This window comes from Carcharodon carcharias, chromosome 5, assembly GCF_017639515.1.
Source record: "Carcharodon carcharias isolate sCarCar2 chromosome 5, sCarCar2.pri, whole genome shotgun sequence".
Taxonomy (NCBI): domain Eukaryota; kingdom Metazoa; phylum Chordata; class Chondrichthyes; order Lamniformes; family Lamnidae; genus Carcharodon; species Carcharodon carcharias.
In genome coordinates this window covers 170,654,620-170,676,307 of record NC_054471.1, presented here as the reverse complement: position 1 = coordinate 170,676,307, position 21,688 = coordinate 170,654,620, and the positions used below count along the sequence as shown (strand labels likewise).

The 21,688-nt window shown below is 40.3% G+C and overlaps 1 protein-coding gene across 2 annotated transcripts in view; it reads right to left on the bottom strand.

Annotated features, from left to right (window-relative positions):
- Positions 1 to 21,681, bottom strand: part of cpsf3 (cleavage and polyadenylation specific factor 3) — a 32,777-nt gene extending 11,096 nt beyond the window's left edge. Inside the window, exons 1-12 of one of the 2 annotated variants that reach the window (XM_041188020.1) lie at positions 21,569 to 21,681; positions 20,297 to 20,360; positions 19,691 to 19,788; positions 17,195 to 17,323; positions 16,243 to 16,420; positions 15,488 to 15,577; positions 13,956 to 14,106; positions 8,787 to 8,962; positions 8,149 to 8,307; positions 7,081 to 7,227; positions 6,418 to 6,570; positions 4,475 to 4,583 (exon numbers count right to left, since the gene is read on the bottom strand). In XM_041188020.1, coding sequence (XP_041043954.1) covers positions 4,475 to 4,583; positions 6,418 to 6,570; positions 7,081 to 7,227; positions 8,149 to 8,307; positions 8,787 to 8,962; positions 13,956 to 14,106; positions 15,488 to 15,577; positions 16,243 to 16,420; positions 17,195 to 17,323; positions 19,691 to 19,788; positions 20,297 to 20,360; positions 21,569 to 21,639 — 1,525 coding nt within the window. In that variant the 5' untranslated portion in view covers positions 21,640 to 21,681. Of the gene's footprint in view, positions 1 to 4,474; positions 4,584 to 6,417; positions 6,571 to 7,080; positions 7,228 to 8,148; positions 8,308 to 8,786; positions 8,963 to 13,955; positions 14,107 to 15,487; positions 15,578 to 16,242; positions 16,421 to 17,194; positions 17,324 to 19,690; positions 19,789 to 20,296; positions 20,361 to 21,568 lie in introns of those variants that run through there. The other variant, XM_041188021.1, reaches the window with a different exon arrangement.
- Positions 21,682 to 21,688: the final 7 nt, after the last annotated feature.

The window sequence follows — 21,688 nt, the reverse complement described above, 5'->3', positions numbered from 1 at the left end:
CCATTTACAGCGAGAGAGTGTGTGAGAAGCAGTAGGGCCTTTAACAGTGAGAGAGAGGAGCAGCGGGGCCATGAGCAGAGAGACAGCGTGAGAGCAATGTGACCTTTAACAGTGAGAGAGTAAAAGGAGTGCAGCCTTTAACACAGTGTGAGAAGTGTGAAATACCATTAAAGAGTGCGAGAGAGAAAAGAGCACGGAAAGCAGCAGATTGGCGAGTAGGATTGGTGAGTATTTCTAGTCTTTAAAGTAAAACTAAGGTCTTTAGTTTGTGTTTAGGTCTCTAATCTTTTTTTCTTATAGATAGCTTGTTAAGTATAAGATCAATACTGGTGTATATAAAATATAATTCTAATAAAGTGTCAAGAGCGAGGATACTAGAGTAATTAATTAATAATTTGAATAAAATACAATATCGATGGTGGGGGGGTGGGAGAGAGAGAACCACAAGCTGCTGGACACCAAAGCGATCCAGGGCAAACACATCTGCACCGGCCGCTTGCAGCTCGAGGAACTTTGGATCCGAGTTAAGGAGCTGGCGTCTGAGCTGCAGACATTGCACCACATCAGGGAGGGGGAAGGTTACCTGGACACACCCCTCAGATTAGGCAAATCAAATTTGGTCTGTGATCAGGGACAGGAGGGCATGACTGCAGGTGAAGCAGGTTTGGGGACCCATTTGAGGAGCCTTGGCCCCCTGTAACTGTCCAACAGTTACAAGTGTGGTTGAGAGCGGGGACTGCAGGGAGGATGAGCGAACTGACCACGGCACCATGGTATAGGGAGCCATTCAAGAGCGGGGAGGAAATAGGAATGTAGTAGTGGTAGGGGACAGTATAATTAAGGGGATAGATACTGTTCTCTGCAGCCATGAGCGTGAGTCCCAAAGGCTGTGTTTCCTGCCCGGTGCTAGGGCTAAGGACATCTCCTCAGGGCTGGAAAGGAACATGGGGCGGGAGGGGAGGGATCCAGTTGTCGTCATCCATACTGGTACCAATGACATTGATGGGACTAGAGAGGAGGTTCTGCTGAAAGAATTTGAACAGTTGGAGCTAAATTAAAAAGTAGAGCCTCCAAGGTGATAATCTCGGGATTACTACCTGAGCCACGGGCAAACTGGCATAGGGTAAATAAAGTCAAGGAGTTAAATGCATTGCTCAAAGATTGGTGTGGGAGGAATGGGTTTCAGTTCATGGGGCACTGGCACCAGTATTGGGGTAGAAGGGAGCTATTCCTGTGGGATGGGCTTCACTTGAACCGTGCTTGGACCAGTGTCCTAACGAACTGAATAACTAGGACCGTAGAGAGGGCTTTAAACTAAACAGAAGGGTGTGTGTGTGTGTGTTGGGGGGGGTGGGATTCTGGAAAGGGGATACGTAACTTACAAAGCAAAAGGATATGGCAGCCTTGCAGGGTAGCTATTCAGATAATGATACCTAGAGTGTGACAGGAAGGGACAGAATGTGCAAACATTAAAAAACAACAGCAAATAGGGTCAAAGGGGGAAAAATGGTAAAAAGGCAAAATTAATGGCTTTTTACTTAAGTGCATGTCGTATCTGGAATAAAATAAATGAATTAATGGCACAAATAGAGTTCAACGGGTATGATCTTATAACCATTACGAAGACGTGGTTACAAGGAGATCAAAGCTGGGAACTAAATATTCAGGGTTGTGAGACTTTTCGAAAGGACAGGCAGGAGGGAAAAGGTGGTGGGGAGCCTTGCTAGTACAAGATGGAATAAGTACAATAGCAAGAAAGGATCTTGGGTCAGAAGATGTAGAATCCATATGGGTGGAGGTAAGAAATAACAAGCGGGAAGAAGCCACTAGTGGGAGTGGTCTATAGGCCCTCAAACAGTAGCTATACTGTAGGACAGAAAATAAATCAAAAGATAATGAGAGCATGTAAAAAAAGGCAGTGCATTAATCATAGGTGACTTTAATCTTCAAGTAGATTGGGAAAATCAAATTGGCAGAGGTAACCACGAGCAACGATTCATAGTGTGTATTCGGAACAGTTTCCTAGAATAATATGTTGTGGATCCAACCAGGGATCAGGCTATTTTGGATCTGGTAATGAGTAATGAGGCAGGTTTAATAAATGATCTCAAGAGTAATGGTTACCCTAGGAAACAATGACCGTAATATGGTAGAATTTAGCATTCAGTTTGAGAGTGAGAAACTTGGGTTGGAAACAGTTGTGCTAAACTTAAATAAGGGTACTTACAAAGGAACGAGGTCAGAGTTGGTTGTAGTGGATTGGGATACGATTTTAGCAGAAACAACGGCTGATGAACAATGGCAGACATTTAAGAAAATGGTTCATAACTCACAACAAAGAGTGAGGAAGAAGGATTCAAGGATGGGGATAAACCATCTATGGTTAACCAAGGAAGTTAAGGATAGTATCAAATTAAAAGAAAATACATACATTGTGGCCAAGAATAGTGGAAAGCCAGAGGATTGGGAAAGTTTTAAAAACCAACAAAAGATGACCAAAAAATAATAAAAAGGGAGAAAATAAACTTTGAAGGTAAACTAGCGAGTAATATAAAAACGGACAGTAAGAGCTTCTTTAAATATATAAAAAGGAAGAGGAAGACCAAAGTGAACATAGGCTCCTTACAGAATGAGGCTGGGGAAATAATCAGGAACCAGGAAATGGCGGAGGAGTTGAATAAATACTTTGCTTCAGTCTTCATGGTAGAAGACACTAATAGCATTCCAATACTAAATAATCAAGGGGCAAAAGAGGGGGAGGAAATAAATACAATAACTATCACTAGAGGAGAAAGTACTAGGTAAATTATTGGGGCTGAAGGCTGAAAAGCACCCTGGATCTGATAGGTTGCATCCTAGGATATTAAAGGAAGTAGCTACAGAGATCGTGGATGCACTGGTAGTAATCTTCCAATAATCCTTAGATTCTGGAAAAGTTCCAGAGGATTGGAGAACTGCCAATGTAACACCCTTATTCAAAAAGGGAGGGAGACAAAAAACAGGTAACTGTAGGCCAGTTAGATTAACATCTGTCATTGGAAAAATATTAGAATCTATTATAAAGGTTGTTATAGCAAAGCATTTAGAATAACAGAATCTAATTAAGCCTAGTCAGCATGGCTTCATGAAGGGGAAATCATGCCTGACAAATTTATTAGAATTCTTTGAGGAGGTAACAAGCAGGAAAGATAAAGGGGAACCAGTAGATGTAATATATTTGTATTTCCAAAAGGCATTTGATAAGGTACCGCACATAAATAAGGCTATTTAATAAGATAAGAGCCCATGGTATTGGGGGTAGTATATTAGCATGGATAGAGGATTGGCTAACTAATAGAAGACAGAGAGTTGATTAAGGGGGGCATTTTCAGGATGGCAACCTGTTACTAGTGGAGTGCCATAGGGATCAGGGCCTCAGTTATTTACAATATATATTAATGACTTGGATGAGGGAAGTGAACGTATTATCACCAAGTTTGCGGATGATACAAAAATAGGTGGGAAGGCAAGTGGTGAGGATGACACAGGAGTCTACAGAGGGATTTGACAGGTTAAGTGAGTGGGCAAAAACTTGGCAGATGGAATATAATGTGGGAAAATGTGAGGTTATGCACTTTGGCAAGAAGAATAGAGGAGCTGAATATTATTTAAATAGAGAAAGACTGCAGAAGCCTGCAGCACAGGGGGATTTGGGAGTCCTTTTGCATTAATCCCAAACAGCTAACATACAAGTTCAACAGATAATAGGAAATGCAAATGGAATGCTGGCCTTTATTTCAGAGAGAACGGAGTACAAAAATAGGGAAGTCTAGCTCAAACTATACAAGGCACTAGTTAGACCATACCTAGAATATTGTGAACAGCTTTGGTCCCCTTATCTAAGGAAAGATATACTGGCATTGCAGGCAGTCCAGAGTAGGTTCACTAGGTTGATTCCAGGTATGGAGGGATTTTCTTATGAGAGGTTGAGTAGGTTGGGCCTGTACTCATTGGAGTGTAGAAGAATGACAGGCAACCTTACTGAAACATAAGATTCTTATAGGACTTGACAGGGTAGATGCTGAGAGGTTGTTTCCCCTTGTGGGAGAGTCTAGGACCAGAAGGCATAATGTCAGAGTAAGGGGTCACCCATTTAAAACAGAGATGAGGAGGAATTTCTTCTCTCAGAGGGTAGTTAATCTGTGGAATTCTTTACCGCAGAGGGCTGTAGAGGCTGGGTCATTAAGTATATTCAAGGCGGAGATAGACAGATTTTTAATCAATAAGAGAATCAAGGGTTATGGAGAGAAGGCAGCAAAGTGAAGTTGAAGATTATTAGATCAGCCATGATCTCACTGAAGGGCAGAGCAGACTCGATGGGCCGAATTGCCCACTTCTGCTCCTACGTCTTATGGTCTCACCCTCTCAAAAGCCCTCACATCCTTCCTGAACAAACTAATCAAGAGTGAAGTATGTAGAAAATACATTTACTTACTGGATAGGTCAGATGGAATGAGTATGTGATAGTTGAAGTTTCTTTTTACAAGTATTCCTGAGATCCTTTGACCTTGATCAGCTTTTTTATCTGCCAAGGAGCCCATCACCTGTCAGAAATATTAAAAATAATTAAGCTTAAAATGAGCATTTTTTTTTAACCTTGACCTGACTTAAACAGCCAAAAGGATGCAACTCCCTCTAACCATCTGCCTTTCAAACTACATGTCAGTCAACTACTAAATACTCTGAACTCCAACAAATATAGAACTGAAGCTGTAAGGGGATGATGGAGAGAAATCTGGAACAATTTAACAAAGTAAACAGAAACTGTATAATCAGAGAAATTCAAAAAGAGAGTTAAGAGCCAAATTACACTCAAGGGAAAGAACTCTACAGACCAGTTTTGCCTTTTCTGAGATGATCTTTCATTTGCTGGTGCCATCCCTGCTTAGGTTTAGAAATATTCCTTGAATCCAGTTTCTATTTATCTACAAATGTAAGCCAAGTTGAATTTTTACCTAATGAGTTTAAGCCTGATATGCTGCACAGTATTTTTCTTTAAATTGTCATCTACACCCCTTCCTTTTTACAGCTAAATGTGTTCAAGCCCATCTAATCAGTTAATACGAATATATAGTCAGATATACTCTCAATTCGTTCGGATATAGAATTGAGGCACAAAAAGGATTGCGCGCTCTTTTTGTTAGTTAGGAAAGGTTGTCTTATGCTGTTCACATTATTCTGGCCTTAATAACTCTCCTGAGCAATGAAGTTTTACAATCCAAATGCAAATAAAAATGTGATCGAGATAGAAATTAATACATCTAAAAATGAAAACTTTCACATACTACGCTCCATAAGGTACAGAATCACCAAATTATGAGAAATGCATAATTCAAAGGGTTATATTGAAGCAACAACAAAAAAAATAAAAACTGCACAAGTTATTCTCTTAGTGACTGCAATCCAACTGGAAAAGTCAGTGTGTCTGGAGAAATTATACCTAGTGGTCATAAGGCTGTATGCACAACTAGAGAAGTTAAGAATTTAAGAAATCAAATGATGCACAAAATAAGTCCTTGTCATGCTCTGGGTGTCTAAAAATGTTTTCAAAATGTTAAAAAGACACTATTTTGCCTGATCTGAACTGGATTATAATACTCAGAGTCAATGATACAATGATTTGGTTAAATGCAAGTACCAGTATATTCATGCAGGCACATATATGTGGCATCATGCATCACACATGACTATGCTGGTAGTGCTGTTCCAATTTTCTGAAAATGGGTATATGAGGCCAATTTCACTCAACAGTACATGGTACTCAAAAAAGCAAAAAATCAACTAGCATCCAAAGGTGGATGCTTTATTGGACTTTGGCAGTTGTTAGAGTAGTTTCAATACAAGTGGTGACACGCGTCAAATTCTGACATGCTGCATTGCTCCACTATCAGACTAATTACTTACATAATTGGAAGTACATATCAGCTACCTTACACTAAAATCTTTACATCAAATTCATGTACCTGCTAACATGTAGCTGGTGTCAAAATTTCAGCATAACAAAAGCATTAACAGGATAATCAATTTTAGATGCTGTTTCAGCTGACAGAAGCACTTTTGTAATTAGCTCTGGATTTGATATTTATTAAAATGCCAGAAGCCACTTTGATTGCATCTGTGAATTGATGCTGCAAACAGGTGAGCCTCGCAGACCAAGAATCTCCTAGATTCAATCTTGGTTTATGTTGAAATTGCCCTCGTACCCATTTCAAAGTAGTAAGAGAGGGTGTCTAATAACAGTAAACTGTAAATCAAAATCAATACTTGCAAGAGGAGAAAATAAGAGGGAATTGGTAGGAATATTAAAACACACAAAAAAAAAGAAATTCCCTAGGTTGATGTCAATGGACAAGTATTAGAAAAAAAATGAACTCCTACTTTGGCCAGTTTTTCACCTCTGAAGTACAACGTCACAGCTTCAGTGTTTCGTGGATTGTGGACTTCAATATGAACTTCATCATTGTCTTCATATTCTCGGATCAGTGCTGCCTTCAGCCTGGCCATTTCATTCTGTTCACCATGGACAAGCAACTAAAAGGAAATCCCATAAGGCTATAAATGGAATGTAATCAACACACAGCATTTTATAATAATAAGCACATAGCATATTTAGTAATTTCTAAGATTAATCCAGAATACCTATCTCTTAAATATTTAGAAAAATAAGACAATATAGTACATAATTCTAATGTGGTAAATTCCCAATCTGGTCATCCTTTAGGGAAAGGCAGCAGAAACTGAATACACGGCTCAGATCCCGAACACCATCCAGTGTTCTTTGCTGGGAAAAGCACGTGTGGATGTTAGGTCAGTGAAGCACAGATCTGCGGTTCTCTTGACCACCCACTGATTAGTGTTCTGGGCTCATAGATGAAGTCTGGCTAACTGGATGACAACATCAATACCTTCAATTCTGGAACTGTACTCCAGTAGGAATCAGCACCTTTGAGAGACAAGGGGAGGAGGAGAAAGAGAAATGTAGGGGGGCAGGTGCAAGATCTACAAAATATAAATTAAATAATTTTACAGTTCAGTACTAACCACATGTGGTGGTTTTAATGCACGAATAAATTCACTGGTCTGTTGGTAATCTGTATGTGCAGAGAATGAGATGTAATCTACTGACATCTTCAGTGGCAACTTCTGTCCAGACATGGTAGTTACCTCCTCAGGTTCTGACATAATGTGCTGAAATTTAAGAAACAGAAATATTGATAATACATCATTAACCTTTGAGTAATTGTTAAAAGCGCACAAGCTTTGCATTATTGTCTTTAAAAAAAAGATTCAGCACCTCATGTGCTTCTTTATTGTGATAAGTAGATACATCTGTAAAACAAAACACTAAAAAAAAAAGAAGATTCTTAGTTTACAAAATAATCAAAAATGATCTCTTCATTCTGGTTTGTATCCTTTACTGCTTTGTACCAACCAGTGATGAACAAGTGTGGCTACAGTGTAATTTCAGCATAAAGGTCACAATCAGGGTTGGCATTTTTTCCCCATGAAACAACCAAGTTGGCTGGTTGACAACCTGCATACGAGGCTGTGGCAATACTTCTCTACAGCTCAGCAACTCAAGCTGATTCCCAACTAATTTCTCTTCCGAGCAGAAATTCATAGTCTTCACTCGACAGTTCGTGCAGGCATATGCCAACACTGGAAACTTGACGTGAAGCGAACTGTGGAGGCTGCCAACAGCGTGGTCTCCAACAGTTCTATAAGTATGTGGCCGAGCATTAAAATTAAAACAAAATACTGCAGATACCGGAAATCTGAAATAAAAACTGGAAGTGCTGGAAATACTCAGCAAATCTGGCAGCATTTGTAGAGAGAAAAACAGAACTAATCTTTCGAGTCATGTATGATTCTTTTTCAGAACTCGACTCTTTTTCTCTTTACGTTCAATCTAAAATTTGAAAAAATATCAGAGTACTTTGAACAGTGTTCCTTTTCACTAAAGCTTATGGTTAAACTGGTCTGTGACATCATTAGTAAACATTGGGTAGTTTGGGGGCCAAATCATAAAAAAAGGGGGTTAAAACGCTTGGGTATTAAACTAAAATCAAATGAAAGAATTTGAAAAGTTTTATATTGAAGTTTGCATACCTTGGCAAGGGTGCCTTCAACGCAGTAACCTGCAATAATGACCCCATTTCTCTTATCAGTGCACCAGCTTTCAAACAGTTCTCTAGACAAACCACTCTGCATCATACCAGGAGAGGCCATCACCACACTTGGACCAATGTCATCAAAATGATCCATGCTCTTCAAAAAGAAAATAATCCAGTAAATAAAAAAGCAATGATAATGATCATAAAATCCCTATCCAAGTTATTTTTCAATAATCTTTAATGTAACTTATTGGTATACATGTAAAAAAAATCTATAGTCCAGCATTTGCATTATAGTGAAAAACTTGAATTTTACAAAATTTTATTAGAACAGATATCACTGAATTCATTTCATTTCATTTCCCTCACCAGCTATGGTATTGTCTCTCAATGAGATTGCTTATTTAGTGCTAACTCATATCATTCTGTAGGTGGTTTGAGAAATACACTTAGAAGGACTAGGTATTGGGTTGGAATCAGTCTGAATTGGTTCGAAGTCAACTGTTCTAAATCCATCACATCTCTGTCTCCATTAACATTCTTTTGAAAATTATAATTTAAAAAAAAAAATTTACTTGCTGCATTAAACAATTCCACATACAATGACTAAGTTGTTAGCAACAACTGTCTCACCTTTAGGTTGCTGATGTGTTTGAAGACAAAAGGGTTGTTGATGCTGATTTGTTTGCGAATTTTCTCATTCATGGCATTGACATAGGTTTGGTATACGGCCATACACTTTTTTGCCAGGGATGAGGCATAGTAGATGGGGATGTCATGCAGTTCAGGATGGTTCTGCCAATATTCATCTGCACGTAAAAGTAAAACTCTAAGCAATAAGTTTTCTACCTTCACCGTTTTGTTGCGTTCTTCATTTGCCCAGCCTTTCTTATTTCAAAATGACTAAGCATATGCTGGGTATGATCAAGCCGAATGCAGTGTTCATTTAAACCACAATTTTATTGAGGTCTCCTGCATGTCTACTCATACTCAGATAAGTGGTATACCCATTCACTTTGACCAATGAAGAAGAATGTTTCATGGGAAAGAGGAAGAAAAAGAGGAAAAGGTCAGGTTATGTGACATACATATAGTCTATCACATACTTTCCAGGAATCTATCATAAGCTGTGTGGTAAGGAAAATACTAGGCAGAAAGCCAGATATTACAGATAACTAAAAGATTGTCCAAACAGCTGGGTTTGAGGAAGGGTCTTAAAGGTATGAACAAAGTTGAAGAGGCAGAGAGATTTGGGGAGAGAATGAAAGTGTAGGGCCGACACGTTTAAAGGTACAGCCATCAATGGTAGAATGAAGGAAAAGAAGGATTGCACAAGAGGCCAGAGTTAAAAGAATACAGAGTTCTGGGGGAGGTTCAGAGCCAGAGGTTACAGAAAAAAGGAGGACAAGGCCTGACCAGATTTAAAAGGATGACAATTTTGGATTAAAGGCTTTAGGCAGCCCTAAAGCCAATGCAGGTCAGCAAGTAGTTACTGGTGAGTGGGACAGGATATGATAAAGTTGAATGAATTTATATTGCATGGAGAATGGGAGCCTTTCCTGTTGAACACTGGAATAGTCAATTCTGGCGGTGACAAAGGCATAGATAAGAGTTTCAACAGCAGATGGGCAACGGCAGACGTGGAGGCAAGCAATGTTATGGAGTTAAAAATAGGTAGTCTTTGTGATGGAGAAGATACAGGGTCAGATGTTCAGTTCAGGATTGAAAAAAAATTGTCAAGATTGAAACAGCTTGGTTCAACCTGGGAAAGATGCAGAGGGGGACTGAATCTGTGTCAGGGGCCAATGCTGACAGGTCTGGTCCTTCAAAATTTTTAACTGGGGCAAATTATGGCTCACCCAAGACAGAATGCTGTCTAACAGCAAAGGTAACGGAGGAGTTGAGAAAGTTAGCACCGACAATTGTCAATGTACATGTGGAAGCTGTCTCCATGGCTTCGGATGACATTGCCAAAGGCATTACGCAAATGTGGAAGAGGACAGTGACAAGGATAGATCTTTGGAGGACTCCAGAGAAAACGATGCAGGACCAAGATATCTTGGCTATGACTGGATAAACAAGAGTGGAACCAAATGAACCAATTGAGCTCGACAATGGAGGAGAGGTGTGGAAGATTTTGTGGTCAATTATGCAAAAGACTACGAGAGGTCAAGGAGGAAGAGGAGAAAAATGGACCAGGATCAGTTAAATAGATGTCATATGTGACTTTAATTAGGACATTGCAGTATGGCATCACTGTTCCATTGTGCTTCCTAAGACAGCCCAGATGAGACCAGGGCCTCAACTAAGATCCATGAGCTGCCGCATGATATATATGACAGGTTCCGTCCTCACGCTCACTGCGTCCGGTATATATGGGCTGCCCAAGACACAAAAGTGATGTCCCTTTATGCCATATCCTATCAATGGCTGGTTCTGCACAACATGAATTAGCCAAACAGTTGGGCGAGTTGTTACAACCAGTTTTGAGCAAGTTTTCCACATACATGGTGAAGGATTCCTTCACATTCGCAAAGGCCATTCAGGACTTGCATATCGATAGCAATACTGTGTCCATTTGCTGTGTCTATCTGACATTGCTAGCTTATTCACCAATGTTCCACTTAAGGAAGCCATAGATATTTGCGCTGCAGCACTATATCATGGCAATCTAGACCTGCCACCATTGCATGAATCAGTTTTCAATGAACTTATGAACTCGGCAACTCACTGAGTTTAGTTCATTTTTGATGACACCATGGATGCCCAATTAGATGGTGTTGCCAAGGGATCCCCTCTAGGCCCAGCTCTCTCAAATATCTTTCTTGGGTTCCATGAGAAACGTGTCTTCAATGGATTGACACCTAACCCTCACATATTTCCAATATGTGGATGATACATTTGCTATATTTAAATCTGGAGCTGCATGTGATAATTTCCTTACATGTCTTAATGGGCTCCATCCTGTGCTTAAATTTGCCTTTGAAATGGAGCAGTCAAATTAACTCCCCTTCCTTGATGTACTAGTTGAGAAATCTGCCCGGGGTTCTCTACTAAGGTCTCCCGCAAGCCCATCTTCACTGATCAATATATGTGTTGGGATTCTTACAGTTCCAGATGCTATAAGATTGGTCTTATTGGCAATCTTGAAAGTAGGACATGAGCTATTTGCTCACCATGTAAGCTTGATGCTGAAATAGGGTGCATCAAAGGCATCCTGCAGGATAATGACTACCCTGATCAGATCATTTCACACTGTATATCACGCAAACTCACGAATGGGCCTAAGGTCGTCAGTTTCAGCCCTGAAAAGTGCCCAGTCTACCTCAGATTACCCTGGAAGGACAAGGTATCTCAAAATTTGAGCAACTGATGAAGCTAGCTAAAAGCAAAATACTGCAGATGCTGGAAATCTGAAATAAAAACAGAAAATGATGGAAAAACTCAGCAGGTTTGGCAGCATCTGTGAAGAAACAAGGGTTAACGTTTCGAGTCTATATGACTCTTCTTCAGAGCTAAAGTGAGGTAGAAATATGATGGATTTTATACTATTTAAGAGGCGGTGGAGCAGGTGGAATTAGATAAAAGGTCAGGAATAGGTGACAGCTAAGGAGAGATTGACAAAGATGTCATGAACACCAGACAAAGGGAGTGTTAATGGTAATGGTAAAGAGGAAAGAGGGTGCTGGTAGTGGCATAAAGGTAAGATAGCAGAACACGCTAATAGCAGAACAAGGGTTAGCATCTGTGAAAGCAAAACATAAAAACAAGTCACAGATGGGCCCAGTGGGGGAGGGGAGGGAGGAAAGGGTTAAAAAAAAATAAATAAAAGAATAAAATAAAATATATAAATAAGTAAATAAATAAAAATTGGATTTAAAAGGGGGGCCAAGATGGAGGAGAGAGTACATGGTCTGAAGTTGTTGAACTCAATGTTAAGTCTGGAAGGCTATAAGGTGCCTAATCGGTAGATGAGGTGCTGCTCCTCCAGTTTGCGTTGGACTTTACTGGAACATTGCAGCAGGGCAAGCACAGACATGTGGGCATGAAAGCAGGACGGTGTGTTGAAATGGCAAGCGACAGGAAGGTCTGGGTCATGCTTGTGGACTGAATGATGGTTTCCTGCAAAGTGGTCATCCAATCTGTGTTTAGTCTCTCCAATATAGAGGAGACTGCATTGGCTTAAACCAAATTGAAAGACGTGCAAGTGAAGTGCTACTTCACCTGAAAGGAGTGTTTGGGGCTTTGGACAGTGAGGAGATAAAGGGGCAGGTGTCGCACTTTCTGCGATTGCATGGGAAGGTGCTGTGGGAAGGAGATGAGGAGTTGGGTGATGGAGCAGTGGACCAGGGTGTCATGGAGGGAATGGTCCCTACGGAATGCTGATGGGGGGCAGCAGTGAAGGGGAAGATGTGTTTGGTGGGAGTATTAGCCTTGGCCTCTGGACTACTAGTCCAATGGCTTTACTACTAGGCCACCATCTTCCTTAAAAATGAATATTAGCCTTGGCCTCCGGATTACTAATCCAATGACTACTAGGCCACCATCTCCCAGGTGAAGCTAGCTGTTTCACGCTGCTACTATGCATTAGCAACATGAGTGGTATTCACCACTAACTGGATGCTGCTGTCAAGCCAACAAGTATTCCCTGCCTATAACACAAATGAGTAATGTGGTATATGAATTTCAGTCCCAGCGTGGTGTAGGCCATATGTCCCAAAGACTAGTGGATCATATCAAACAGCATGTCCCAGCTGCTGTTCGCAACGATCAAGGTATAGACCGTATCCAAACAAACTGTGTTGCAAAACTCAAAACAGTGTTCAAGATTAGATGGGATTCTGCAATTGGACAACATTTGCTAAATAACCCTCAGTGTGCTAAGAATTACACTGACAACCAATTTAAGATTGTCAGTTGGGCTCACAGTGTGGCACATTTGCGTGAGCTGGAAACTACATATAATAACACATTAATTCCAGTCAGAAAGAACACATACACACATTGTGCCTGTTTCAGCTAAACAAAATAAGTGACAGCCATTCGCTGACTCATTTCTTAGGGCAATGGGTTGTCCAATCAAGGTCTAGCTGCCTGGTTTAACTTTCAAACAATGCTTGGCAGTTAACTGTCATGTCACCATCAATTGGTGCATTCTCCATGGCAATGCCTCTACCAGAGTTCACTTGTCAACCAATTAACACTCTCTTCTCATATAGTATAAATTGTTGTTTTTCCATTATATTGGTATTCTTGTCAAGTATCCTGATTAGTGCAAGACGAAAAGCTTTGACATGTCTCCTTTTCAGCAATACTTAAGTAAGAAACTTTGAGTACAGGCCCCCCTTTTCTAATATTAAATCTTGCAACTCAGTTTTGCATGACAATGTTTTGCTATTAGACATGCCAAGTTAGAATATTCTATTTTACCATGACACCCAACTCCTTTTCAAATCCCAGTCACCATTGTAAGGTGGAAAGCGAAATAACGAACAACCAAAGTTTCCCAATAATATCTAAATATCTTACTTGGCTACTTTTCTTCATTGTTTTTCTCTTCCAGGGTTATTCTTTGTTTAGTCAACAAATGCACAGTTAACCATCATTTAGTCAGCTAGGATTGCTGAAGCCTAAAATAAAATTTCTCAAATCTTTGTGCTCCCAGCAACTATAATTTGTTTCATGAGGCATCCACCTTCATTTGTAGGCAGCCTCAGCACCACACTGAAATGCCCAACATACTTGTTCAAATGTACTAAAAATAACAAAGATGGAGAGGTAAGTCAGGTTTGTAACATTTACCTAAAATCAGTAGCAGCTCTTGCGCACGGCCTAGAGCAAAGACAGGAATGAGGCAGCGTCCTCCTCGATTTACAATATCATGTACAGTGTTGCAGAATCGAGCTTCACGCTCCTCACGTTTCTCATGGATGTGGGTACCATACGTGGATTCCTGTATAATAAAGATCAGAATCACTACAGTATGGAAACTGAAAAGGATGAGAAAGTGGAGTTGGGACAGAAGATCAGCCATGACTGTACTGAATGGGGGAGTAGATGTCAGGGGCTGTACGGCCTACTTCTTGCTTCTATTTCTTACGTTGTGAAATGAGTCTACATTCTAGGGTTGCATTTTGGAGCAAAAACAAAAACTCAGAGTGGTCCATTTCATAAGTTGATGTCGACAAATAATTGGAAATATATATTAAAAAAATCAAAATCAGTGTTTTAAGAATAGAGCGATTTTAATCAGTTACCTAACAAATAAATAGGAACATAGTAACACTTGTTAAATTTCTGTCTGCCCTTTTATTTTGCTGCTCAATATTTACAAATCATTGTGACATAATGGGCCAAATGTTCATGCAAAAATAAAGGCGTGTTAATGACATAAGCTGTTATTAGTGCACAAAACAGTTGCCAGGCTCAGGGGATGAAAAGATACAACATGAATTATGAGTCGCTAGAACTTGCTGGTTGATTTATACCATTTCTCCATTTGCCTTGCACAAACAGCATCTCACCCTGAGTTTCTCCATTATTTTTAAGAACATGCTGCATTGCACATTAATTCCTCATTAAGCTCTCTGCAGAAATTTAAGGCTCATAATAGAGCATGGATCTCTTCATGATGTGATGATTATTGCGATGTTAATCAATCACTCAGCCCAGAAAGGGCATCTCGCTCCTACATGTATTAAGTTGTTGTTAGAAATGTTAAAAAATTCAAATTTAAATCTTTTTCTTACTTCTCATTTCTGCCTTAAACCAATCTTTATTTGAGTTTTTTTCTTTGTACACCTTTTTCCCAGCTGTTTCACTCTCAAGCCTTAAATCTCGTTGGTCAGGGAGATACATTATCAGTCCTGCAGTTCACATAGGTCCCAAATCCAGCATTGCATTTCTAACAAGTTGGGACCCAAAATATCTTTTAAACTGAAGGGTGAATGTAAAAAACTGCATACCAGGAAAGATAATCTGCTCCAGCAAGTTTGGCCTAATATTTTACGGTCAAGCCAACCACAAAATACTTGAGGCCTAAATTTTAAAAAATGTTACAGAATTACTGTTCTTCCAGGAGAGACAAAGGCTGATGGAACTGTTCAGATAGCAGTGTCAGGAAAAAAAATCCTGAAGCGCAAGTCCTTCACAACTTAAATAAAAGAAAATTGAATAATGACTTCTATACATTGAAAATTATTAAATTACTTGCTCTTTTAAGCACCCACATATACACTTTAGTGCACCAGAAGTAAGATGCAAAACTTGCTGATGTTATATTTTGTTTTGTATACCTTCTGTATTGGAATCTTCATGAAGAAAAAGCAACTTACTATTATAAGAATATCAGGTCTGACACTGGGAATCTCCGCTGCCATTAAGTGTCTATCCTCTTGTCGTGAAAAATCTCCAGTGTACAAAATCTGCATGGAAGCAGGTAGTGATTTTAAAAAAAAGACAATATTGACAGTTACTGAGTTTTATAGACATTGAAATAATAAAAACATTTCTGACCAGGTATTATGAGCTAAATCTATTATACATTAAAAATAATAGGTTGGTCACAACGTTCCATTTTATGATGCACTGAAAACTCCCATGTCAATCTGGCCCAAAGGAAGAACCTATTTTTAAAACATCCAAATTAATCTGCAATACCTGTTTCACCTGTAGCAGTGCTCAGTTAGGTGTTTTTCACATCAAGCATTTCCAAATGTTGGTAACAACATAATGACTGCTACCAAAATTAGTCATGTCCCTCAGACAGCGGAACTATTTCAACCGCCCAACACCCTACCTGTCCCTTCACTGATGTTTCTCTGACTTGGTCCAATTATACACCCCACCACCCCCCCACCCTACCCCACACTCTAATCCAGTTTGGCCAGAAGACGGCACTTGATCTTGACAATCCATGTGCAAAGCCACAGAAAATCCACTAGTAATATACAAAAAAGCAATATAAGACCGAGGTTCTGACAACAGGGTCACATCAGAAATGCTTGGCCATCATTTTTCTTTTAGAAGCTGACATATCTGCTGCGTATTTTTGACATGTTATCACTTGCAATTTTTTTTTCTAACATACCTTCACCCCAGCTATTTCAATCATGAACATGGCTGCTCCCAGAACGTGGCCTGCATGATAACACCAGAACTTGATACCTGCCACTTCTTTCACCTCATGAAAGTTGATGGTTTCAATCTTATCCATACTTTCTTCCAGGTCCGATTCTGTGTACAGCATATCATCTGCTGAGATATTACTTAATGTACAAATAAAACACATGTTAAGAACCAATGGATCTATTGTATTATTAAGAGCTCATATGAATTAAAACAAAGCTTAAAAATTAAACTATGCAGTGCGTTTCATGAACTCTAATTCCTAGAAGTGGGTGCATTACTTTGCTGTACTGAGCTATACACTCCCAAGAAATTCCAGGTTAGAGTGCCAGTTTGTGCAGAGTTCAGCTGATCTCAGCTGCAGCAGCATTAGGGTAATTCAGTCATCCAGCAGCAAAACTTTGCGGATGTCAGTAGAGGATGGAACCGCGATTGGCTTTTCATGCCCCCGATGTTCAAAATCTTTCCAACAATCATTAGCAGTGCCCGCAGAACAAACTCATGCACCGCAAATCAAGAACTAAATACACACCTCAAAAATGCCAATGTGATCAAATTAAAAAGACCAGGCTTTTAAGGATTTGGTATCCAAATTCATAAATATCCTTTTTTCTTTGAAGTGATAAAAAACACAGGGTGTTCTAGAAGACAAGGACGGAGCAATTTGTTTCAGCAGAAATCCAACTGGAAAAGGAGATGGTCTGTACAGATTCTAATTTCAATCTTCATTATGTTATACAGGAGGATTTTGGGATGTAGTGATGTAAAGAAGTTGTCCTTATTTCAGGAATTATGGGCTTACGTCAGCAATGGCAGCTGAAAAATTAATACTGCAGAGAGGAAGTTTGGCTAAAGTATGATTCATTTAGTACTAAGAATAACATTAAATGTGAAATACACAGGCTTCCACTCACCTAACCTTGACATAATCAGACAATAGCCAGCGATATATAGCTTTTGTAGCATGGGTCATAAAAGTTCTGCCTTTAAAGCTGGTCTTTTGCAGGAACCATGGAAGTGCACCACAGTGATCTAAATGAAAACTGTTGAAGATAGAATTAAAACAGAAAATTTACACATGTACAAACACAGCCACATATATAGTTTCTGCTTGCAAAATAGTTATTGCTTCAAATCATGAATCAAGCTACATATATATTTACTTTAACAAAGATATACCTTAACTTCTTATATCACTCATGTCACTAACTCTTCTAAAATGTTTAGAACACATATAGTAAAATACTTCCAGGGGTATGGAGCTCTGAGACTAACACAGCTTAAGGAACAAACACACATTCAAAAATATTGAACAGGAAAAGACCAACTGCTGCATCTAGCCAGGCCCATAAAGTTGTAATTTCACCAGGCCAATTATGGAGGAAGATCTGCGACAAGCTGCTCTTGCCCTTTTAGGTGATCAAAAGTAGTCCAAGAGATCACATTGACTCTAGTTTATACTACATGGTACCTACTTCTTGTATGTGTGATCTCCGTCCCTGACAGAAACAGGTCCAACTCTAGTCTTGAAGGAATAGTGAATCAACTTTCACCACACAAGGCAACAATCTGTTCACAGGCCTATTATTCATTTGGAAAAGAAGAATTTCACAACTACTAACCTAGCCCTGCCCTTATAGAATTTGTTAGTGTGCCTCCTGGTTAGGTCCACCCTATCCAGTTGAAATAACTTATCCTTATAAATTCAATCTAGTCTCACCATTACCTTATATACCTCAATCAAGTTGCTGCCAAGCCTACACTTCTCTTAAGTATACAGCTCTAGCTCATTAAGCCTGTCAGGATTGCTAAGAGTCATAGGTACACTTCCAGATGGCATTTGAAAAGGGATTATTACCAAAAATCAGAATGCACCAAACTGGTAATATCATTGGTTAGGAAGTGAAGACACAGAGTAAAGATAAAGCTCTGATTGGCAACATGTGGCAAGTGGTGCTGCTCAGGGATCACCATATATATCAAAGATTTGGGTTAAAGAATGTAGAACTGTACATCTAAGTTTGAAATTGAAACTAAGTTGGGGGCACAGTAAGTTGTGTTGATAAGAGGAGGAAGTTACAAAAGGGACACAGAGTAAGTTAGTGGGCAAAACTATGGCACAGTTTAGAGTGGCAAGTGTGAGATCATCCAGTTTCATCTGAGACAAACAAACTAGAAAATGGAGAGAGACCAGGAGCTGCAAAGGTACAAAGTGATTTAGATACCCATGTACGCAACTCTTTAAAGGCTAGTTTATGGGTACAAAAAATAAACTAAAAGGCTAATTGCGATTATCTCAAAGGGTTTGGAATATAAAAGTGAAAAGGTGATGCTTTGGTCAGACCCTACATGGAGTGCTTCACTCAGTTTTGAACACTGAACCTCAAGAAAGATGGCATTGACCTTGGATGCAATACAGTGCAGCCTCACCAGAATGACAACAAGGTTTAAAAGCTGAAATTATGGTGACAGGTTCCGTTAACTAGTTTTTTTTATTTTCAGAGTTTAAAAGGGTGAGGGATGATATGATCAAGGTCTTCAAAAGATGATTCTTCCTTTTTTCCTTTATGTAGGCAATCAATAAGGTAAGTACAGAGAAACTATTTTCCACAGCAAGGGGGCATAATCTTAAGGTTAAGCTATTTAGGAGAGAAATCAGGAAGCACTTTTTCCGCACAAAGAGTAAAAGAAATAAGGAACCTGCTCCCCCAAAAATCATGGATGTTGGTCAGTTTAAATCTTCAAGGCTGAGAATTGATAGAGCCATGTTCAGAAAGGTATCATAAGATATGCAACAAAGACAGGAAAACTGAGTTGAGGTACAGATCAGCAATGATCTAACCAAATGGGAGAACAGCCTCAAGGGGCTGAATAGCTTACTCCTGGTCTTATGTTTCTTTCAACAATAGCCACAAGGTTTTTTGTTTAAAATGTGTGTAAAGATCAACTGCATTTCTGTAATAGCTAAATCCCAACGAACTAGCTGTCACAAGCCCTGAGCTTCAGTGACCTACTTAACAAACTGATTATGTACAGTATTTGCATTGGAATCAATGTTATTCAACTGCATATGAACATGGAGTAGTAGGCCACTTGGTCCCTATTCAATAAGATCATGGCTGATCTGATTGTAACCTCAACTCCACATTCACGCCTATCCACAAAAACCTTTCACCCCGTTGTGATTCAAGAATCTATCCAGCTCTGCCTTAAAAATATTCAAAGACCCTGCTTCCACTGCCTTTTAAGGAACAGCGTTCCAAAACGACCCTCAGAGAAAAATATTCTCCTCAAAGTAATTCAACTGAATATCATGATTGGGTCAGGGAAAACATAATGTTTGCTGGAATTCTCTTTTTGAATCCATTTTGTAATTTCTAAACTTTGAGAGTGGAAGCAATTTTACTTACTGACTAATAAGGAGAAGGTCTATCTCTGCAGGATCAATCAAATCAATGTACGGGAGTGCATCCATTCCCTCAAGCCCAGGGTGGATTCCACAATCCAACTGCACAAAATGAAATTCAGGTGAAGAAAAATCAAAAGGCATCCATTTCAACATGTTAATGTGTAATTAGGTAGACACATAACACAAACTGTAACCTTATATAAAACAAATCTCCTTAATTAAACCATGTTGCCACCATTTCAAGCTTGTAATTAGTTGTCTATTCATCATAGAGGTGCTGGTTCACTGGCTAGTGTCTGATTAAACCATTAAGTCAGTCTGATGTATTCATCAGCAGCCAAAATATTCTTGTTCCAGTCCCTTATTAATCACAGTTAAGAGAAACTAGTCTGAAAGTCAATTTTTTCAATCAACATGTACCATAATTAACAGGTGTATACTAGAGTAGGCTTGCATAGGTGCTTTACAAATCTAAGCAAAAATGTCCATGTAAAAGTTGCAATTGTTTAATTTTTGCCAGCTGATCAATATTTTTTGTATTGACAACCAATAACTTAAGACAACTGGTGATCCTGAAGCTAAATATGCATGTTTACAGTTATCATACCATGATTTTCCTCCCTTTGAATTCCACAATGATGCATGATCTTCCCACCTCTTGTCCAGCTCCTCTGTTAACAGTCCATAAAAACAATTAGTTCTTAAACCTATGCAATGAAAAGCAACACTTTCTACTGCATAAATTAAAAAAACCTATAAATAAAACAGATGCAGATGACATAATAGGTCACTGGGTCAAAATTGAAGCTTGAATTTTGCCATCACTGCCACAGTGGTTTGTTCTAAAAAGTGCTGCTGCAGATGACTCCAATGTTCAAGGTGACTGAGTGACGGATTATGTCCAATCTGCAGTTTCCTCAAATAAGGGCTCTTAAGGTCTCAGCTGTGACCTGACCGGGAGGTAGCAAGCAGAGAAGGTTTCTGAAAAGGTACTGGGACTTGAGATGGCCTTAGAGGGAGGACAGGGGTGACTGGATGGAGAAACGGGCAGGGGCAAGGGGTGAGAGATGAGGTGGCCTCTGTTGGTCAATGGGTGGGAGAATTAATGGGGGTGAGGGGCATCTAGGTGGGTTGAGGAAAACTTGGTAGTTTGGGGAGGTTCTCTCAATGGGTTGGGTGTCATTCAGTGGGTGGGGGTTCTCTCAGGGCTTGGGGACACCTCGGTGGGTGGGTTCTCAATTGGGGAGTGTCGCAATTGGGAGGTGAGGTGGTGGGGTGGGGTGGTTATCGGGGGTGGGTTTCAGTGAGCGGGTGGGGTGGGTTCTCAGTTGGGTGGTTATCTGGGGGAGGGTTTCAGTGAAGGGGTGGGGTCACAGTTGGGGGGTTATCTCGGGGTGGGTTTCATGAGGAGTTGGGGGGGTGGGTTTCAGTGAGGGGGCAGGGGGTGGGGTTTCAGTGAGGGGGTAGGGTCTCAGTGAGGGGGTGGGGGGTTATCTGGTGGTGGGTTTCAGTGAGGGGGTAGGGTTTCAGTTGGGGTGTTATCTGGGGGTGGGTTTCAGTGAGGGGGTAGGGGGTGGGGTTTCAGTTGGAGTATTATCTGGGGGTGGGTTTCAGTTGGAGTGTTATCTGAGGGTGGGTTTCAGTGAGGGGGTAGGGGTGGGGTATCAGTTGGGGTGTTATCTGGGGGTGGGTTTCAGTTGGGGTGTTATCTGAGGGTGGGTTTCTGTGAGGGGGTGTGGGGTTATCTGGGGGTGGGTTTCAGTCTCTGGGCTCCTAAAGCCACCCCACGCTCGGTGGCGGCGGTGACTGGCAGTCGCGGCTGCAGCTTCTTATTCCGATGTCCCTGGTGTGGGGGAGAGGGCTCGGGTCGGGGACTCACAGAGGGCGGATCAGTAACTGGTCGCTCTCCTCCGCCGGCACAGAAATCTCCGCTTTCCGTTTGGCCGCCATGTCTGGCTCAGCGCCGGCGACACTTCCGGTGCCAACCCCAAATGGCTCC